Below are 21,059 nucleotides of genomic sequence, written 5' to 3'. Positions count from 1 at the left end.
GGGTAGAGGCCAGGGATGCTGCTCAACATGCTATAATACCCAAGACAGTTCCCCACACAAAGAATCACTGGGTCCCCAAAGTCAACAGTGCAAGGTTAAGAAACCCTGTATTAGAACATAGGTCTATAACCAAGGGGACCCTTGAGTCCTCGAGGCCCTGTAGGATTGCTGGAGCAAACCAGGAGTTCAAGAAAAACTCACCTGTCATCACATTTCTTTCCACAGCTGAGCTCTGTCCGGGAGGCCCAGTTACAGCGGCTGGAGGCTGTGGGCCAGGGAGCAGGGAGCGAGGCCCAGTGCTCAGGATGGCCAGGCAGCAGCCACCGCCCTGGGTCCACACAGCCTTCCTCTTCTGCCTGCTCAGCCTCAGCGGGGCCATCGAGATTCCTATGGATCGTGAGTCCTGCGCTGTCCTCTTTTATTCTCCTGATTTGTGGCAGAGGAATTGGAGGGTAGGGAAGGTCAGGGGAGAGTGAAGACCATTCAAAGAAGTTTGGGGATGGGGAAGCAGTGGCTTCTGGATTCAGAGCTGGGTTTCCCTCCAAAGAATCGATGCAGGTAGCCTCATAGTTGGGGACCTGAGACCTTGAGTCGCAGTGCCGTCTCTCAGGACCATGGCTGCGAGGATGGCTGCCTGGAGCCTGCTGAGTGGGACCAGAGCCGGCAGAGTTTGGAAGTCGGAGTGTCACTGGGAAGTTCTTCCCTCCACACCCCTCCCTCGGCCCTCCGTCGTCTTGACTTACCTATCGAAGTGGAGTTTCCAGGGGCCGAGCGTGGTGGACAGCTCTTATTTGCCTTTCTCATATGTCCAGGTCCTCTTGGCTGAAGTGATGAGGAGGACAGATGGCCTGGGAGGGTTGAGAAGGAGATTACTTTTGCAAAAGACTGTGGCTAAATGAGACATTAAAATAGAGCCCCATTATAATGTCACCGTGGGAGAACCAGGCATGGATTCCTTCTGTTTCTTTTCAACTTTCCCATGGTAAAGTTGAAAAGTAAAATCCATGGCATCTGTTCACCATGGTGGGGGAATTATTCGGCCATCAGGATCATAAAGTAAAGCTTAAAATGCTGATCTAACAGCCATGTCTCCAGCAACCGTATCTGGTGTTGCATTCGTAAACGGCCCATTGACTGGCAGCCATGCTCCTTGGCTCTGCATTTAGCTGTGTACCACCTTTGCCACAATTCTGACACTTCTGCCAGAAAGTCTTGGCATCCCAGTGCTATGATGTAGACATACCACCTCTGTCCCCTGTTCCCTGCTTCTAGGAATAGATGGGGCCCACGTGATGCCAGCGATGACTTGGGCTCTCTCCAGGTGACAGGTGTCTGGGGAGGGGTGAGAGAGTGATATAGCCTCCAAGAAGTCCCCACTGAGCTCTCCAAAACCAGCCCCTGGGGCCTGGAATTAGCACAGCTTGGAGAAGAGTTGCAGGTATCTCTGCTCCCCGTCCCCGACTTCGCCAGTAATAGTTGCTCAGAGCAGTGGGTGCTTCTGGACGGAGAAGGCCAGGAGAAACTCTTAAGTTGGACCCTGAGTAAGATGGACAAGGTCCCTACTGCCCTCCCTATGGCCCCAACGTGTGTATGTGCGTACTTGTGTACGTGTGTGTGTGTGTGTGTGCGCGCGCACTCGCACGCACGCACTTAGGGAGGGAGGGAGAGGGGAGTTGTAAAGGGGACTGTTCCCATGGAGACCATCTGCACTGCTGGCTCAAGGATAGTTTCTCATTAACAGTCCCAGGCAGACAGTCTAATAACAAGCATGATAAGGCCTCGTCCTTGGAGAGGAGAGGGGCTGCAGAGGAAATTGCGTTATGAAGGAAGTGGTGAAGGCTCATTCCTCTTCTGCCGCTTCTCCTCACTCACTCACCTGCCACTTCGATCCCCGGGGCTGGTGGGTGAGGGGTTCCTGCAAGGTGAACCTGTAAACAGATGGCTTTGATGTCTGTGTTAGGAATCTGGAGTCCTAAAGCTCAGCCGTGCCCCGGGCAGGACCCGCGCAGTCAGTCTCTCCAGAGCACCACCTGTGGGCCAGAGAGCTGCCAGGACCCTGAGGAGGGTCTGCAGGACCCCTTCCCATGTGTTCACAGGAACTCAGGTCCCTACTTGCTCAAGGTCACACAGCAAACGGGTGATGGACTCATGGAAAGAACCCAGGCCTCTTGGATCCCCGGTCTGGCACGACATGCCACACCCCTACCTCTGGTAATCTGCCCCCTTTTAGCTCCTCTTGGAGCCCCCATTATTCTCCCTGGAACAGCAGCTGCCGTGTGCTTAATAGAGAGCCAAGAGCTTTCCAGGCATCATCTCCCATGATTGTCACAGCGAATCCAGGAAGTAGGTATTATCCTTAGCTGACAGGTTAGACATCTGAGGAGCAGAGAGACAAAGCTGTTTTCTCCTGCTCATAGTGGCGGGGCCAGTGTTCCTTTGAATGAAGAGGCGAGTCCTTCTGCAAAGCCACTCCCAGTGCCCTGGGCTGTGCACTCCTGCTGCCGCTGCTGGAGCCTGCCTCATACCTACTTGTGCCTCCCTGGTTGCTGCAGGCACAGTGGCCGTGGCGACGTCTCCAGACTGAGTCTACAGAAGCTGAATGCAAGGCGAGAGTGAGGCAAGCCCTTCAGAGAATACCCAGTTGCCATGAGAAGAAGTCCTCTTCAGTCAGGATTTTCCCTCCCCCTGGGCCCAGGATAGACGCCCCCCAGATTATCTGAGCCCATCCTTCCATCTCACCCTGGGCTGAGCCCCAGTGGAATGGGCTGGGGAAAGATCGGGCTTTCTCCCCTCCACCCCCAGCTTTATTGAGATATTATTGACATATATGTCAATTTAAGGTGTACAGCTCGATGATTTGATGCACATATACAGTAGGAAATGGTCACCAGAATAGGGTGAGTTAACACATCCATCTCCTCACATAATTACCTTTTTGTGTGTGTGGTGATAACTTTGAAGATCTCTCATAACAATTTACAAGTATATAGTACAGTACAGTTAATTATAGTTGCCATGCTGTACATGAGATCCTCAGAACTTATCCATCTTGTAGCTGAAAGTTTGTGCCCTTTGGCCAGCATCCCCCTACTTCCCCCACCCCCGGCCCCTGGCAACCACCATCGTACTCCCTATTTCTTTCAGTTTGACTGTTTTAGATTCTACATATAAGTGAGAACACACAGCATTCGTCTTTCTCTGTCTGACTTATTTTCACTTAGCGTATAATGACCTCAGGGTCCATCCATGTTGTTGCAAAAGGCAGGAGAGGTACCTGCACCCCCATGTTCATGCAGCATTGCTCACAATAGCCAACGGGAACCACCTCAGATCAGGCACTCGTAACTTTCTCTGTGTGTTGGCTGGAAGGGACTGAGGGGCTCAGGCCAGAGGCTCCCCGGCCTGGCGTGCCCTCCACTCGCTTCCCCTTTGCGAGGGCGTCGTCTGTGCCTTAAGGACCAGGGCGCTGCTTCTGCCCTGGGGAGCTTGGGTGCAGCAGGCTTCCTGGAACGGACCCCCGGGCCGAGGCACAATCCTTCATTGAACACTCGGCCTCCCGTTCCCACTGCTCTGCCAGCCGAGTCACATGTACCCCAACTCTCACCACCCCGAGCAGAACAGCATGACCTTTGGAAAAAGCAAAGGGTTGCCCCGTCCACCGGAGTGATTTTGCCAGAAAAGTGAGTCTGCTGGCAGCTTGCCCCTCCGTCTCCCTCCCCACATCAAAGAACTCGGCGTTTTTCTCCTAGGAACCCACAGAGGAGGGCCCTGGGGTAGGAGAAACACTTCCTCCTCACTGTCATCCCGGGCAGTGAGGCTGCAGGACACCTCAGCAAAGCACACACACACATACACACACACTCCATTCTCCAAGGGATGACTGCTTTGGTGGTAGATATCAGAGCCAGGGAAAGAAAAGTGGTTCGTGAATAAAGAAACCTTGCAGACTGGGCAGGCATCTGCCTCACCCCCTGCAGAGACCATTGGAAGACTTTTCCTCCCCCTTGGAAGTCAAAAGAGCAAATTCATTCTCCACTTGACATCGTCATCCAGCAACTTCCATAGAAGGAGAGAGGGCAAGTTGTGTGACACGGGGGGCAAGGGCGTTCCCAGGTCTAGATGGGTCGCCTTTGTCCCTAGGCAGGCTGTCCTCGCTGTCTTCTCCCTGTGGCGGCATGTCCTCTGGGTTGATTGTGTCCCTGTAATAAACCCCTTGGTAGCACCGTGGTGGCTGCACATGTCATTACCTCTTTAGGCAAGTAGTTTCTCAGGAGGCCCCCGGCCTGACTTCAGTGTGGGGCTGGGGACAGCACCCTGAGCGTCTCCCCTCCCCCAAGCTCTGTCCAAAGTGTCAAGGAGAACGGAGTGCCGAGACCCTACCAGACTAGCTCATCTCTCCGGCCAAGGATGGATTTGCAAAAAGAGCTCTCGACCAGCAGTGGGAGAGCTGATTCTCATTCCTATTCTGCAGCAAACTTCCTATGTGACCTTAACTGAGTGACTTCCCTTCCAAGAACCTGAGATTCCCTGGGCAACGTCTAGGGCTGTTTCCATTGAACTGGCCTTTATATAAAAGAGGCTGGAAGCCCACGTGGGCAAAGCAGATCCTTTGTCAGGCTTTCCATCCAGGGTGAGGCCAGAGTCCTCAAATGGATAGGAGGACCCAAGAGACGTCAACTGTGTCTTGAGTTGAAGAACCCAGGGGTCTGGGCTGGTTGTCAAAGGAGTAGGTCAGGTGTCAGCCCTGCTGCTCCGGACAATGGTCCCTTACCCCCAGCTCCCCCTCCCAGCCCAGCCCCACTGATTTTCCAGAATTACCTTTCTTGGGCCGTGGCAGGGAAATCATAGATGGGTGAAGATGCTGCAGTGGGGTGCTCCACAGAGCCTGTGTTCAGAAACCACAGATTTCTGCTGTTCCCCTGGACTTTTCTTTTCCTTTTTGTTTCCTGCCAGGGCTGCCCCAGGCACATGGTAAAGCAGACAAAATTTCTCTTCAGTGCCCGAACAGGCCACACAACCCTGGCCCAATGAAAGAATTGTTTTGAACCTCTCCATAAGCCTTACTCTCAACACTTTTCACTTCCTGATAGCATGTGTAGCAGGGCCCTCATCCCTGCTACCCTCCGTCTCCCCTCTCTGTCTCCCTTCTCTCTCCTGTGGCTCCTGTTGCATCTCTTAGTCCCGTCTTAACTCTGCCTTCTCCAGGCCGCCCCCTCTCTGAGCCCCTAAACTCCCCTTGCATAGCTCGCTGCGGTCAAGTCAGAAAGCTTTGAGGTCACCGTGGCTCAGCCTTCCGCCAGGAAGCGATCACTCGGAAAAGGTCAGCTCACAACACCGGCAGTGTCTGACATCCCCACCAGCGTGAAATAAGAATGACATAAAGTAACATAATCGTGTAATAATATATTGTATAATTGTAAGGGGAAGAGTTATAGCAACACATGTTCTCTTTTCTGCAGACAAATTTTAACCAAGCCCTTCTCCCCCGCAAGAGTATACCCTCTAAAACCTCTGAAACCTTGCTATTCAAAGTGTGGTCCACAGACCACCAGCACCGGCATCACCTGGCTGCTTGTCAAAAAGGCAGAAGCTCAGACCCCGCCCAGACCTACTGAGTCAGAACCTGCATTTTAACCAGACCCCCCTGGAAGGTGATTCTCATGCTTCTCAAAGTGTGAGAAGCCCGAACCCCAAACATACGCACACCTGTACATGAGCACATGCACATCTCAGGTGAGCGCTGGGGAAAGTTTGTGCCACCTGCCTCTTTACCCTCTTTGTAAAAAGCACAGAAAGGAGTGGTGGGCTCTGCTTCATCCCCAGAGTTTTTCAGAAGCAGAGTTTCCATAGAACAATGTACTTCTGCCATGAGCAGACGACGATAATTCATCCGTCCCTGGAGTTTTCCAAAGGACCATGAGGAGAGAAGGTGCTTTCAGGTGTGAAGGAGAAGAAGGTGTAGAGGGAGGAGTGAGGCCTGTGGACCTGGCTGGGCCCTCGGGCTTCCCCCTGTAGCGGTGGTTCAGATCCACTCCTTCCCTGGTGCCCCCAGCCTCACCCTTGCACCCTTGGCTAAGGAACCCGCTTTTCTCGGGGGCATCTGGAGATGACAGGCTGCATCTTCGGACCCCAGCCTCTTCTGAGCAACATTGCCACTCCTGATGGGAGACGTCCCTGGAGACGTCATCGTTTGGTCAGAAGGTGGTCATTCTGCTCAACTGCACAGTCTGGTCTCCTGGGGGAGGCATCACCTTCTCCGTGAAGCACTTGCCGGGTCCGTCCCCACCCCTGTTTGGCTATTCACGGAGCTCCACAGCTGGGAGGAGACAGCCCACACACTGCCTCCCCAGGCCCGCCTCGCCCTCTCCCTGTATGCTGGGGTGTGAGGCCACCTGGGCGATCAGTCGTGTCCGACCACAGATAACCGATAACCGTTGTCTTCTTTTCTCCCCCCTCACAATGCTAACCCATCGGGAACTAACAGCAAGCATTCAGAATGAGCGTAAGTCCCCTGGGTGCCCGTCTGCACTTGTGCCTCCGGGAGTTAGGAGGGCAGCAAGGAGGGGCGGGAAAAGGCCAGGGCGGAGATCCCTGGAGAACTTTGGAGTCCGGGACTGGGAATGAGAGGAGCTGGCTCTTTAGCTGCAGACAAGTAAGTCCCTGGGAGGGCTTCTGGGGACTTAAGCGTCTTTCAGCTCCAGCCTCACCACAGTTTGGCCAACTGTTGATCCTCCAGGGCTCAGAAGGTTCTGGAAATGGCCGCTAGGTTCTGGAAATCGAACAGCTTTTGGCTCCTTTATTCATTCAACAAACATTTGTCAAGAACTCTTGTACGCTAGGCATTGTACTAAGCACTGGAGTACAAGAATGAGTAAAACAAAAGCCTGGCCTTCAGTTTCTCACAACGATATTATGAGATCTTAAAGGGATTCTTCTTATGCTTGGTCCTTGACACACAGCCCCTTTCCTGCAGCCCCGTTTAAGGAGCTGGGTCTCTAGAATGGGGCACTGTTCACCCCCCACCCCCGCTTGCCTGCTTGTCTGTGTGGCTCCGGAAGCTCTTCATTTCAGCCGTTCCCCAAGGGCAGGTCCCTGCAGCCCTGACTGCCCACTGTGTGTGCTGTTGCAGTGTCCCAGCCCCCAACCATCACCAAGCAGTCAGTGAAGGAGCACATCGTGGATCCCCGTGATAACATCTTGATTGAGTGTGAAGCAAAAGGGAACCCTGCCCCCAGGTGAGTGTACTGGCAGGTAGATCCAAGCTGGCTGGAGGGAAAGGGGCCTGCGAACAGGGCATTTAAACCGTCCCCTTCCCCCTGGGTCTGATGATAGTTGAAGCAGCTGAGAAATTAAAAATGTCCATTAGGCACCCACAAGGTAGAAGGTACAATCTGGATAGCCAGGAAATTGAGACGGTGAGGACGCTGGGGGCCAGGAAACTCAACTGGCTTAAGTTCACACCACAAAGCCAGGACTAGGTATTAAGTTTTCCGACTTCGAGTCAAGCATTCGTCCCACTGCCTGTGTTCCCAGCATCCACCCCACGCTTAGGTTATAGGAAGTTCGCCTTCAAGCCAACTTGAGTCTTTCGTTCTGAGCTCGTCTCTGCTTATGTACGTACACAGCAGGATCACATGAGACGTCAGCAGACACGAGTTGCAAGCCTGCTGTACCGGGCTCTGTGTTAGATGTTCCTCACACTGTCTGTTCAACCACCTCACTGCCGCTTGGGGAACGACTCATGTCCTGGTGAAGAGGCAGTAAAGTGGAGGCACAGAGATGTGAAGTACCTAATCCCAGGCCTCTGACCGCCCAGGCCAGGTTCGTTTCTACCAAGTGATAGGCATCGGTGATAAGGATGCACTACGCGTCCACCATCTTCAAAACAGCATCCCCAGGCCGGAGCTCTCAGGAGCCTCATGCTGGATTCAGACCCAGACGTGACAGGCCCCCATGTAGAGTGTGTCTGTCAGCAGGAGAAATGAGACGAGTGGAGCCCGCCTCAGGTGTGTGGCGTCCTGCTTCTGCCTCCCTCCCCGCTCTGCCTGAGATGGTCTGGCCCAGAGCTGTGAGCCCGGGAGCAAGCAGGGCCTCCCTTGCCCCTGACGGGAGAAGCAGGAGTCACCCTGAAAAGTCAGGCAGGGCACTGGTGACCTTGCTTCTGAGGTTTGGTCTTTCTTCCACGGTCCTTCGCAGGAACAATGACTCTGAGACACTGAGCGGCCACTACTGCTCCTGCTTCTTTTACTTAAGTCCTGGGCAGCTGCAGACACACGTCCCCCCGGGAGAAGCAGAGAGATGTTCTAGTCTCTCCACCCCGGGGCTCAGTTTTATTAAGGCTGCCCTTTCTTTCAAAATCGCTCCTCCCGAAATGTACAGCCACCGTTTTATAATCTGCATCCACTGAGCAGCGGCATAGGTAACCCGGGCCATTTCGATTATCAAGTAAAAGACAGGAGGAACAGGGCCGGCCCTCGCTGATGTGTTCCGGTCAGGGGGAATAGGAATTTGGGTTTGCATTCCTAGTCGGAGGTTGGGAGTGCTTGGGGGTGGAAGTAGCAGCTGACTCTGGATTTTAAAGACTCAAAATTGCTGCCTACCCCTCTAAAGAGCACAGTCCCCCAGGGGCTACTTGGTATCTATCACTTAGAGCCATGACTCCCAGCCTGGGTTGGGTAAAACTACTAATGTCAGGGACCTGCCCCAGGGGTTCACCTGGGTGGGACCCGGGTCCTGGCATTTTATCAGGCATTCTAGCAGGTCCTGCTACTCAGCCAGGGCTGGGACCCATTGGTCTGGAGGAACAGTTATGGGCCTGAGTCAGAGTCTAGGGCCCTGAGATTCTGACCTGGAGCTCAGAGCCTGGAGCCCAACCTGCTACTCTTCGCTGTCCCTGCCCACCCCCCTCCAACCCACCCCCTTCATTGTCCACAGCTTCCACTGGACTCGCAACAGTAGGTTCTTCAACATCGCCAAGGACCCCCGGGTGTCGATGAGGAGGAGGTCTGGTACCCTGGTGATCGACTTCCGCAGTGGCGGGCGGCCAGAGGAGTATGAGGGGGAATACCAGTGTTTTGCCCGCAACAAGTTTGGCACGGCCCTGTCCAATAGGATCCGCCTGCAGGTGTCCAGTGAGTGCATGGGGCGGGCCCAGGATGCCCTGGGTCAGTGGAGGGCAGGGCACGGAGGGTCATTCCAGAAGGGTTGCCCCACCCTTGTCCTGCAGGAACCTTGGTGCCCCACGTGTCCTGCTTGCTTTTCTGCCTCTGAGCAGGGGTTCATCTCCCCCAACTCAAAAAGATTCCTTGGAAAAGAAGTTTCCAAACCGGTCGTGAACAACTTCACTGGCCACTCCGGGCGCAGGGCGGGGAAGGAGAAGAGGCTTTAAGGATGTGCATCCATTCAGTCAGATGAAATAGGCCTCTCCCGCCTCTCAAGGGCTGCGCCTCGCTTGGACTCACAGGCCCCGTTCCTCTGTCATGCCTCCCATTTCCTCCTCTCTTTGCCCTCCTTGCGTGCCATCCTCTAACCCTGCTCCTTGCCCCAGGCTAGCCATCACCCTCATCACATCCTCCTTTGTCTGTTTCTCCCTAGAATCTCCTCTGTGGCCCAAGGAAAACCTAGACCCTGTCGTCGTTCAAGAAGGTGCTCCCTTGACGCTCCAGTGCAACCCCCCACCTGGACTTCCGTCCCCAGTCATCTTCTGGATGAGCAGCTGTAAGTCTTGGGGGCCTGGTGTTTTATTTCTCTTTTAACCTTAGGGAGTGTTAAATGGGGAGGGGTCTTCCCAAGGCTCGACGACCTTGACTTGTGAGAAGCAGATATAAGGTGGCCATGTGGCAGAGGACACTGGCTTTGCAGAGGGAGGTTGCTAGGGCTCACTTTTTAGCCTGGCTGCTGTTAGCTGTGTGATCTTGAACAAGCTGCTTAATATCTCTGGGCCTCAGTTTCCTCCTCTGGAAAAAATAGGCCTGGTAATCGTACTTATCTAATAGAATTATTGTAAGGATAAATGAGTTAATACATCCAAAGTGCTTAGAACAGGGCCAGACACACAATAAGTGCTCAGTGATATTTGTGAGGATTAAAAAGAGGAAGAGCAAAAGGAATGGGACGGAGGAGAAACTGGTTTTCAGTCGGCCAGTTGAACGCAGGTTGAAACCAAGCCTCCTCTTTCAGTCTTCGGTGCGTCTGGATTTATTCCGATTCACTCTTCTTGTAGGACAGAAGCGGGATTCAGGAATGAAACTTCTGATAAAGGAGTGATGGGGAGACAGGATGTTTGGAGTCGGGGACAGAGTACATCATTCAGAGCTTGTCCTGGCTCAGTTTTGGACAGAGGCTCACTTAACTGCTCTGGACCGATGTTTATTCCTGTGTTTTCAGTCAAATAAGAGGAGAGGGCATTATGAAGATGGATAGAAGACTGCTATCTATCTGAGCATCACCCTGGCTTCCTTCCTCCCTCCCTCCCTTCCTGAATACCTCCCATCCCCTCCTTCCCCTCCTCCTTCCCTATCTATCCATCCTTTCATCAATCTATAGATACTCCTCCCTGTCACCCATCATTCTCTCCATCCCTGAATTTCTTTTTTAATATTTATTTTATTTATTTGGCTGCGCCGGGTCTTAGTTTTGCGGCATGTGGGCTCTAGTTTCCTGACCAGGGATCGAACCTGGGTCCCCTGCACTGGGAGTGTGGAGTCCTAGCCACTGGACCACCAGGGAAGTCCCCATCTCTGAATTCTTATTAGCCTGCTTCCGAAAGAGGCTGCTTTCAATTGTTTTGCGAGGTGAGGATGGCTTTGTGCTCAATCATTGTCCCTGCCTTGCCTCATCACCGTGAGTATATGTGGGCGACAGGCTGGAGGGTTGGTTTGTTAGCTAACAGTTCAGACTCTCCTCTCATCCCCCGCCATCACACCAAGTTGTGTCCATGCTACCTCCTGAGCAAATCTCATGGCCCTCCTCTTTCCATCCTCTCTAGCATCTACCCAGCACAGGCCACCGTCGGCTTTTCCCTGGGTTAAAGTAATCATCTGTACCTGGCCTCCCCTGTCTTTCTAAAAATGTAAAACTGATTCATTCATGCTCAGAGTCCTTCATTGCCTCCTCATCACTTCCCATAAAGTCCAGACCCCTTTCCCTGGCACACAGCTCCTGACGTGGTCCCCTCTGACTCTCCAGCCCTCCCCCTACCCCCTGCCTCTCCCCACCCCCACTCCCCTGCTCAGGCTGTGGATTCTTAGCTTTAGCACACACTGTTCCTGCTGCTTAGAAACCACTTAGGTCCTTTCCCTTCTGCCTGGTAAATGTCATGCAGCCTTCCAGTGTCAGCTCAAACCCCAGAATGGACTGGGTGCTCCTTCTCTCAGCTCATCCCCTTCTCATCTGGGGCTTCCCACGCACCACACTGCATTGCATTTATCTGCTGTCTCTTCTACTAGACCGAAGGTGATTTGAGGGTAGGAACTGTCTTTCTTTTTTTTTTTTTTTTGCGGTACGCGGGCCTCTCGCTGTCGTGGCCTCTCCCTTGCGGAGCACAGGCTCCGGACGCGCAGGCTCAGCGACCATGGCTCACGGGCCCAGCCGCTCCGCGGCACGTGGTATCTTCCCGGATCGGGGCACAAACCCGTGTCGCCTGCATCGGCAGGCGGACCCTCAACCACTGCGCCACCAGGGAAGCCCGGAACTGTCTTTCTGATCTCTCTGTCTTTCAGCAGTGCCTAGCACAGTGCCTGACGCCTACAGTAAATCTTTGATAAATGAATTGAAAAGCTCAGCAGCCCATCATTGGAAAGTTGGCATCATTAACCTTTAAGACATGCTTGAAGAAATGGTGACTTGATAAACAACAAGGTCCTACTGTATAGCACAGGGAACTATATTCAATACCTTATAATAACCTATAATGGAAAAAGAATCTGACAAAGTATTATATATATAAATAAACGGAATCACTTTGCTGTATACCTGCAAGTAGCACAACATTGTAAAGCAAATAAATAAATAAAATAGAACCACTTTTCAAGAGAAAAAAAAAAAGAAATGGTGACTTGAGAAACAATCATCAGGGATGAGAATGAGATACCTGTGGGTAGTCAGCCTTATTAAGTATATTTTTTTAAACCTAACAGCCTAGAAACCTGATCATTTGAGTTTACAGATGCAGTGCTTGAAAGAGACATAGATTATGTTGTCAGCATTCTCAGCCACTCCTGTGATGTCATTAATTCTAAAAAGCACACATTTTCATATTTGAACATCTCTAAAATTGGAAGGTGCCCTAACGCTGTTGGTATGCATCATTGATTGGTATACCTCTTACAATTATAATTGGTGGTGCTTTTTTCTTTCTTGGGGATGAGTAGACGTTTAAAAAATAAAACAGGTGAACTTGACTCCCAGTTTGGGGAGCATCTGAAGGATTGTGTTTCCTCCCTCTGGCCTCGGAGCCAGTCAGATCTTTTGCGGCATGAATAGGAGATAGAAAAGCACGGTCACGGAGCATGAGCGTGGTGGGCAGGCAGGGCTGAATCGAAATCCTACTCCCCTCTCACTGCTTTCGCGACCCAGGTCATGTTAAATCCTCTGCTTTCTTATCCTTAAAATGGGAATAAGCCCTGCCTCAGAGTTGAAAGGATTAAATCAAATAATGTCAAGCTCCCAGCCCCCACCTGGCCCTCTGTAGGTGCTCAATTGCCAGAACTATGATGATTTTTGGTTTTTTGTTTTTGCGGTACGCGGGCCTCTCACCGTTGTGGCCTCTCCCGTCGCAGAGCACAGGCTCCGGACGCGCAGGCTCGGCGGCCATGACTCACGGGCCCAGCCGCTCCGCGGCATGTGGGATCTTCCCAGACCGGGGCACGAACCCGTGTCCCCTGCATCGGCAGGCGGACTCTCAACCACTGCGCCACCAGGGAAGCCCTATGATGATTTTTATTACTGTTATCGTTACTGCTAACCTCCCACTGTACCTCTGCTTCCTTATAGCCATGGAGCCCATCACCCAAGACAAGCGTGTGTCCCAGGGCCATAACGGAGACCTGTACTTCTCTAATGTGATGCTGCAGGACATGCAGACGGACTACAGCTGCAATGCCCGCTTCCACTTCACCCACACCATCCAGCAGAAGAACCCATTCAACCTCAAAGTCCTTACCAGTAAGTGCAGGCCCCTGCCCGGGGCTGGGAGCTGGGGGCTGGGGGCAGCAGCCCACTGAGCCCAAGCGGCCCCTGGCACCTGGGTCTGGGAAGAGCCTTGTCCCCAATCTTGACCTAGAAATCCTTGCAGCTCATTGTGCCTGAGTGACTTTAGCTGCTGTTCAGCCACATCTCTTGATTCTAAAATGAGCCTTGAGTTAAACTTGGTCCTACTCCACACCAGCACTTCTCAAATTTTGGTGGAATCAGAATCACCTGGCGGGCTTCCATGGTGGCGCAGTGGTTGAGAATCTGCCTGCCAACGCAGGGGACACGGGTTCGAGCCCTGGTCTGGGAAGATCCCACATGCCGCGGAGCAACTGGGCCCACAATTACTGAGCCTGCGCGTCTGGAGCCTGTGTTCCGCAACAACAGAGGCCGCGATAGTGAGAGGCCCGCGCACCGCGATTAAGAGTGGCCCCCGCTTGCCACAACTAGAGAAAGCCCTCGCACAGAAACGAAGACCCAACACAGCCATAAATAAATAAATAGTTAAAAAAAAAAAAAAAAGAATCACCTGGCAAACTTGGCACCCGTACCTAAGCCTAGCCCTCTCCTGCCCGGCAGTCTGGGGCCTCTTTGGTCTTCATTAGTTCTCCAGGTGTCTAGGGACACACCACAATTTGAGAAGTACTACTATAAGTGGTCATCCACCACGCTCTCATGCAGCCAGCTTGATTATTTCTAGTCCTTGTTTGGTTATCTTTATTTCTAGAATAAAGCAACAGTATGGAATATGCAAATTAGTGAGTACAGCAAAACGAATTGTGTTTGATTCCGTAATAAGTATATGCTGGACCATGTGGAGTTGCTGTGTTTAAAAGTTGCAGGGTTATCTTTTAGTTTTATTTGTTTTCAGTTTTATTCCCTGATTCTGTTTGGCTGGTATCAGAGTGAATCAGCATTTCCTGACCCATTTTAGCATGGTGACCCTCCACCAGGAGAGAGAGAAGACAGTCAGGTCAGAGACACACTTTTTTTGCCAGGTGCCAGCCGGCCTGGAGCTTTGGCTGCAAAGTCCTCAGCCTGCTCAGGACACTGAAAGTGGCTGTGTTGGTTTATACCATGGATTTGTAACTTGCCTTCTGTAGAAAAGCCCCCCATAGACCTTCGTCTGTCTGACCCAGCTCTGAGGGTTGTTTTCAATGCCAGGGGCAGAGGCAGTCATGGGGGGAGGCCAGGCAGAGGGCCCCACGTGGGCAAGGGCGGTTACCGCAGGTCGAAGGAAAGAGGCTGAGCCCTGGCTTCCCGGAGCACCCCCCGGAAGTGGGTGGGTGGTTGACGACACCTCCTGGGTGGGCGCAGGCGGCGGGAGAGAGGCGCGGGTGAGCTCGCCCCTCGGTCAGGACAGGTGGGCTCTTCTCTCCCCACCAGTCCCTGCCGGTGATGGGAACCCCTGGTGCTGAGAGTCAGCCCTGCCCCACGCTCCGTCTCCACCGCAGCACGGAGGGGGACCCACAAGAAGCAGCGTCCCTTCCGTTCCCCTTCTCCTGTTGTGGTGCTTTTCTTTCTTCCTTTCTCTTCATGTTCTTCCCTTTTCTTTTTCACTTCCTTCTTCACTGTTTCGCCTCCCTCTTTCTTTCTCTCTTCTTTTCCCCTCTCATCTTTCTCTCTTTGAACCCTGTTTCACCCTCCTCTGATTCTCCCCTCTCCTGCCTGTACAGCTCCCCACACACTGCTCTGAGTTGCCCGTGCTCTGGTAGCCAACACGATGGCCAGCAACCCAGGGACAAGGCCCCCTTGTTCCTGGCAGGGTCGCCCAGCTCCGATCCACTTGCTACCTGTTCCCTGGTTTTCTTATTCCGGACCCAGGCCCAGAGAGGACCCCTGCAAAGAAAGTTGGGTTGTCTGAGGTGTCGCCTCAGTGCAGGGGCGATCGCCTGCCAGCTGGCTGAGCTGGGGAGGACAGTGTGGTCTGCCCAGGACCTCAGAGGGGCCTCCGGAGCCAGGACAGAGCAGGCAGCCTTGGGCAGTGGGAGAGACAGGAGTATGAAGAGCAAGATGCTCCCTGGATAGCCTTCAGTGCCATCACCTTGAAGTCTGCCTGCTGTTTGGGGACTGAGTCAAGTGACCACCTGCAGTCCTGAGCAGGGGCCCTCACTGTTACACGGGGTAGAAGCAGGGAGATAGAGGTGGGGAAGAGCCTTCCTCTGTGGAATTAAGCAGTTGGAGATTTCAACAACACTTACAAGTTGAACTTTCCAGAAACATCCTTTTCCCTACCAGAGGAGGTAAGGGATGTTTGTTTCTGCTTCATTTCTGGGTCCCCTACTCCACTGAAATCGCTTTCCCCCAAATGCTGAGAAACCCCCTGGGTGATGGGAACAGAACCCTGTAGCCTTCCTGGAGTTCTCCCAAGGGCAGCTTTGGCTGGGAGCAAGTTCTGGGCATCCGAGCCAGCCCAGAATTGGGCACAGTTGCTTAAAATAACTCAGTTGTGCTCTCTCTGCTTTCCTGCCTGGAAAGGACACAAGCTTCTTCTTGTACCTTCAGAACCAGGTCTGGGGGTGGGAGACAAAACAGACAAGTTGGGACAGCTTCAAAGACTGTTCTCACCAGGGTTTTCTTTCACAGTCTGCCCATTGGGGAAGAAATACATCTCATCACAGCCCAGTTTTTATTACCTGCATTAAAGGAAGAAGAGAAAGGGATCTAATACCAAATACTGGGCAATATAAAGTCATTTTAAAATTTTGTTTTGGGATGCAGTCAAAGACAAACAGTGAAGTCGGAGTAACAAAGAGATGCGTGTCCCACTTTGTCCACACCACACAGGCACCGGGTGCCTCCTGGGGACAAGAGGCAGCCGTGGTGAGGGAGGAGGGATGGCCCTGAGGCGGACGGTGGAGCGCTAACCCTGCTTCCTTCTAACGTCTGTCGTCTCAGGGACCTTCTTAAAGGAGTCAGAAAGTCTCCCTAAATCTCTCAGATGTGCTCCAGAATCCACAAGCCAAGAGGTCAATCCTGAGCTTGGTCACTTCCGTTTCACCTGGTGGCACTGGGAGCACGAAGCAAGGGCCCTTTCACCTGTGTGTGCCCTGTCCTCCCCAGGAGGGGAACGTTACCACCCAAGGCCAGTCGCTGCCCCTCCCGCCCCTCTGCCACCCTGTCTCTTCTTTCCACCGCAGATCAGTTCCCCACCTTTAGCTCCGGATAAACCCAAGCCAACTTCCCAAACGCAGGCTAGGTCTTTTACAGCGCGCCCCACTTTAAAGGATGGTTCTGAATAATGGAACTCCTTCTAGCAGGTGTTAAGCAAATTTGGGATGCGGTGCAATGCGGGTCCCAGAAAAGAGCTCGCGTTGCCTCCCTGGCATGAGTTGTAACAGGATTTGGTCTGTCTTCAAATATGCAAATGTTCTGGCAGCACCTCTCCCCCCTCAGGCAGCTGGGCTCAGTCCAGGCTTCTCAGGGCCGTCTGCTTGGCTTCCAGTCGGCTGTTCCACTCCCCACCCCCTGTTGGTACTGTCAAAACTTGAACCCAGTAGCTGGAAGGGGACAGTGATAGGAGAATGAAAATCTACTTAAGGATGTTGGCATGATGGTGCCCTATTCCAGAATGCCTTTTTCACTGAGGATGAAATGCCCGAAGGTTTTAATTACGTAACGTTGGAGCCCACTGATGTTGTTCCTTAAGGAATGGCTTCATCCCAAGCTAGTCTAGAGAGCTCTGAACCTCCGTCTTAGTTAGCAGGCCTTTCCCTGTTCTAAGTGTAGATCTCACAGCTCGCACTCTCTCCCCTGTCCCAGGCTGCCTTTCTAATCCTAAAATCTGAACCTCAGCCTGGCCGTCCCCACCTCCCCGGACCACTCCTCACCTCCTCAGAAGGAGGCCATTCTGCCAGCAGACACATCTTGGAGACCAGGGCGGTGCCCACCTGGACAGGTTGGGGGGTGTTTGTTGCTGGTCAGCACGTGATTGCTGGACAATGCCAAGGGTCTCTCTGTCTCACTCTGTTGATGATCTGTTTCTCTCTGTCTTGTCCCCTCATTTACCTCCCACCCCTTGCAAGTTAACTTCTGCTCAGGTAGGGTTTTGCTCTTGCCCCAGGGCTCACTAACACTCCTTTCTCTTCAGCGACCCCAGGAGCTGGCCTGATCCAGAGTCCTGGGAACTGAGGATTTTGGTGGCAAAGAGTTGTTCCAATTGCTGTGGGATACCACTAATTCTTATCTCATTTGTTTGAAAACATAGTAGGACCAAGCAATTAAAGGTCAAGCCTAATTTCTTTATTAAAAAAGAAACATTATTGCCTTCTTTTGCAGGATTTAACCTTTTCTTCCCTCTCGGGGGCTGTTTTGTGTTGCTTGTTTTTCACCAAGCCCATTTCCTTTCCAAATATGCTGTGTGTTTCCTTTGCAAAAGACCACTGGTGCTCCCTGGTTGTTTTGTGGCTTTGCGTTTCTGTTGTTCTCTCCCGTTTATGCCTCCATGACCTCTCCGTGGTCCCTGTTTGCTCACCCTCTTTTGTTTATTGCAGACCACCCCTATAATGACTCGTCCTTAAGAAACCACCCTGACATGTACAGTGGTGAGTCGCCGTGGTAACCTTGGGAGTAACCTTGCCGGTCCTAACCCCAGTTTGCCTAACTTGACTGATACCATGCCATTAACTCACTCTGGGTACCGAGTCTGACAGTTGGCCAGGTCAGGATACCAAGGCGCCACCTCCAAAGCGCTGCTCACGGGGAGGAAGGTGGCCAGCGTGGGAGGGGAGGTGCGAACTCTTCGAATGTGCCAGCCTCCAGTCTGAGTTCTGGACAAGTTGGTCAAGCCAGGGTAGGACTTCAAAAGAGCTTCTTGGAGGGTTCAGTAGAAACTTAGGAATCAGTGGTGGATGGATGGAGAATACCTGAGGATAGGGAGTTCCCACAGTCAGGAGGAAAGGGGAGGTCTCGTTTCTATCAGTGGTTTAAAGAACACAGAAAGCTTTGTAGTGTGCGCTTAGCTAGCTCTTAAGTGTCTGGATATGAATTGCCTGCATTGGCCTCTAGCCTTAGTTACTGGGGGTACCATTTCACAGGTCCCATATCCCTTTAAAATCCATCTGGGAAATAGGAGGAAGAGTCTAGCTCTGAGTTCTCTTTCAAGGTAAGTAAAAAGAAGTTGGACCATCCACTGCAATCTATCACCTGGGCCTCTTCCCTGCTGTGGGAGTGCATGCAAATCCAATGCCCGTCCACCCACACATTTGCAAGTCATGGAACAATTTCCATGAGGCATATTTCTAACTCATCACACAACTGGTTGCTCAGGCTGATTAGTAGAGTAATTGGCTGTTTCCACACCTGAGCTACCCCCAACCATGGCTCAAGAATGTCTTGTTTTCCTTGAGCAGCCAGAGGAATCCTCATTTGCTGGCTCTGGAGAGGCAGCTGGCTCCCATCATCAGTTACGCCTCGGAAGCTGAGGCTGCAGGTCCCCGGGGGGTTCATTGTGGGCTCAAATAGATAGGAAGTGTCTGTATTGTGATGTGCTAATATAAACAATGATCGGTGTCTGGGCTGGGGGGGTGGGAAGAGGGAGTGAGAGCCAGCGAGAGTGGCAAAGGCTTTAACTTGGCACCGAGCAACCAGAGCCACATTGAGATCCTGCCAAAGAGATTTACTGCCCGAGGAAGCAGGGGACCTTTGTTGGATTCGGGGCATTGTTTGTTTTCAAAATAATGGGGCCAACCACCATTGTGTCAAGAGCCCCAGAGCATTGGTGTGGAATGTGCCTTTTTCTCAGTTGGACTCCGGGTAATCTGTTATGGAAGTATTCTTAAAGCTGGAGTCTATCAAAGCCAGAAGGTCTCTTAGAGGCCATCTGGTCCAAGCTCCTTGCTTTATATAAGACAAACCACTGAAGGGGACATGCATATAGAGTTGTTTTATCAATTATATAAGTTTAAGCGATTCCAGCCATTTAAACCAGTTTGTGACCAGTGGTAGATATTATTGTAAGTAAATAAGTAGGAGTTATAAGAATCATCCAGGGCTATGAAACCAAGCAAAACTCACAAGAGCTCAGAAGAAGATGGACCTCATCTCCTCGATCCAAGGTAGAGTGGGGCTGACCAAGTATGACCCCAGCTGGAAAGGGTATAAAGTCAAAGTGAGGTACGTGTTGAACAAAGGACAGCTAACTTGAATGCTTCTAGAAAGAAACAGAAAGTGAAAAGAAAGGAAAGAAGATAAGGTCCTTCCTGAGTTCAGGGAGCTGGACAGAGAGACACGGTATGATGAACAGTACCCAGTACACCTCTGAACTTGGCTTTGAAGTATGCCCCTTTTGTAACAGTAGGGCCAGCCCATGGCTATACTTTGTCCTAGTGATCTCTATAGTGGTTTGGTATCCTCTGAACATATGCCAGATGCCCCCTGACCTGCTAAGTAGCAGGCGGAAGCTGGTCTGAAAATTGTAGCTTGCCACTTAGGATTCATCCGGGAGAGGAGAAAGGAAGATAAGGATGTGTGCTGTGAGGCAGACTGTCTTGAATTAAACTCAGCCTCCAGGACATACCATTGAGTGACCTTGGGCAAGTCATTTAGTGTGTCAGACCTTTAATCTCCTCATCTGCAAAATGGGTGTATTACCTGCCCCAAGGCTTGTTGTGAAGCTTAGACAGGTTAATGTGCTTATGTTCCTAGTGTGGTGTCAGACACAGCAATGATTAATAAATGGTACCATTATTGGTGTTAAAGGCTTAGTGTTGACTGTATCAAGTACAGTTGTTTTTTGCCTCTAAAATTAAGAGGGACGTGGAGAACTTGAAGAGAAGCTTAGGGGACAGAGGCAGGCACGATGATGGGAAGAAAGTACCACGGAGGGAGAAATTTTAGGGCAGACCAGCTTTCCAGAAAGCTTTTCAGATCCTCAGCTATGCTGAGAACTGGATGAGAAAAAAGCTCCAACTACAGCATGAGGGATTTGGGTTAGATTTAGGGAAGAGATTTCCTTGGCAGTAGAAGGTATCAAATTTACTAGACAAAGAGTTTTTCTCGTCTTCCGGGGTTGTTTTGTCAGCCGTTTCTAGAGCCAGAGGGGTGGTGAGATGCCAGGGATCCAGGCCCATGAGTTCTCAGTTCTGAGAATCACAAGTTGCTAAAGGTAGGATCCAGCCGCCCCTAAAAGCTGTTTGTGGATTTCAGATACATCTGATTCATTGAACTCTCTTTTGCTGACAGGCAGAGGGGGAGCAACTCGGGTTTTCAGCAATTTTGACCCGTACTTTTGCAGGAGACAATTGAGGCATTTTTCATGGGCTCTTTAAAGCCAAGGTGCTTGAGGCAGAGGCATCTGCTGAAGTCCCCCTGCTGACCAGGTTTCCCTGGAAACTAATGAGCCTGCTCTTGTACTACATCCTGTGAGAGGCAGGAGAGGATGGGCTGCCCTTGGCCTAGAGGTCAGATGGGCCTGCATGGGAAGCTCTTCCCCAATCCCCACAGATGTGAGCTTTAGCATCTGGGTTCTGAGATGCTCAGATATCAGGTCCAGCCCTGAAGATATGGGAGAGTCAGGGAAGCGTCATCAAGCTGGAGAGGCTGGGATCCCCACCTCTGAGGAGGTGGCGGGATCCTATGATGTCCTAAAAGACTCTGTCATCTTCCACCATATAGAGTCTCATAGAGTAATCAGTCGCCTTTGTCTCTGACCCTCCTTCCGGGTCTACGTCTCCAGGGAAAGAAATGAGCTACCCTCCCTTGGGAGCAATGGCTCCCAAAACCACCAGCTGGATTCTCCTTTGTAAATTTTCCTGCAAATCCCTTTCATGTAAGACCACATTTTTTTCACGATCTCCCCTTTGGGACCAGCTTTCTCATCCCTTAACGATACCATGTGTCACCCTGCCTCCTCTTCAAGCTTTCTGTGG

General features: G+C 51.9%; 1 protein-coding gene across 6 annotated transcripts in view; it reads left to right on the top strand.

Annotated features, from left to right (window-relative positions):
* Nucleotides 1-305: 305 nt before the first annotated feature.
* NFASC (neurofascin) overlaps nt 306-21,059 on the top strand; it is a 69,990-nt gene continuing 49,236 nt past the window's right edge. For 4 of the 6 annotated variants that reach the window (XM_065878143.1, XM_065878135.1, XM_065878129.1 and 1 more), the window contains exons 1-6: nt 306-396; nt 7,130-7,235; nt 8,935-9,131; nt 9,595-9,717; nt 12,994-13,164; nt 17,685-17,735. In XM_065878143.1, the coding sequence (XP_065734215.1) occupies nt 306-396; nt 7,130-7,235; nt 8,935-9,131; nt 9,595-9,717; nt 12,994-13,164; nt 17,685-17,735 (739 nt within the window). Of the gene's footprint in view, nt 397-6,484; nt 6,503-7,129; nt 7,236-8,934; nt 9,132-9,594; nt 9,718-12,993; nt 13,165-17,684; nt 17,736-21,059 lie in introns of all 6 variants that reach the window. The other 2 variants (XM_065878120.1, XM_065878112.1) reach the window with 1 other exon arrangement.

Source organism: Phocoena phocoena, chromosome 1 (genome assembly GCF_963924675.1).
Source record: "Phocoena phocoena chromosome 1, mPhoPho1.1, whole genome shotgun sequence".
NCBI lineage: Eukaryota > Metazoa > Chordata > Mammalia > Artiodactyla > Phocoenidae > Phocoena > Phocoena phocoena.
The sequence above is the reverse complement of the archived record's forward strand: the minus strand, read 5'-3'. Positions and strand labels throughout refer to the sequence as shown.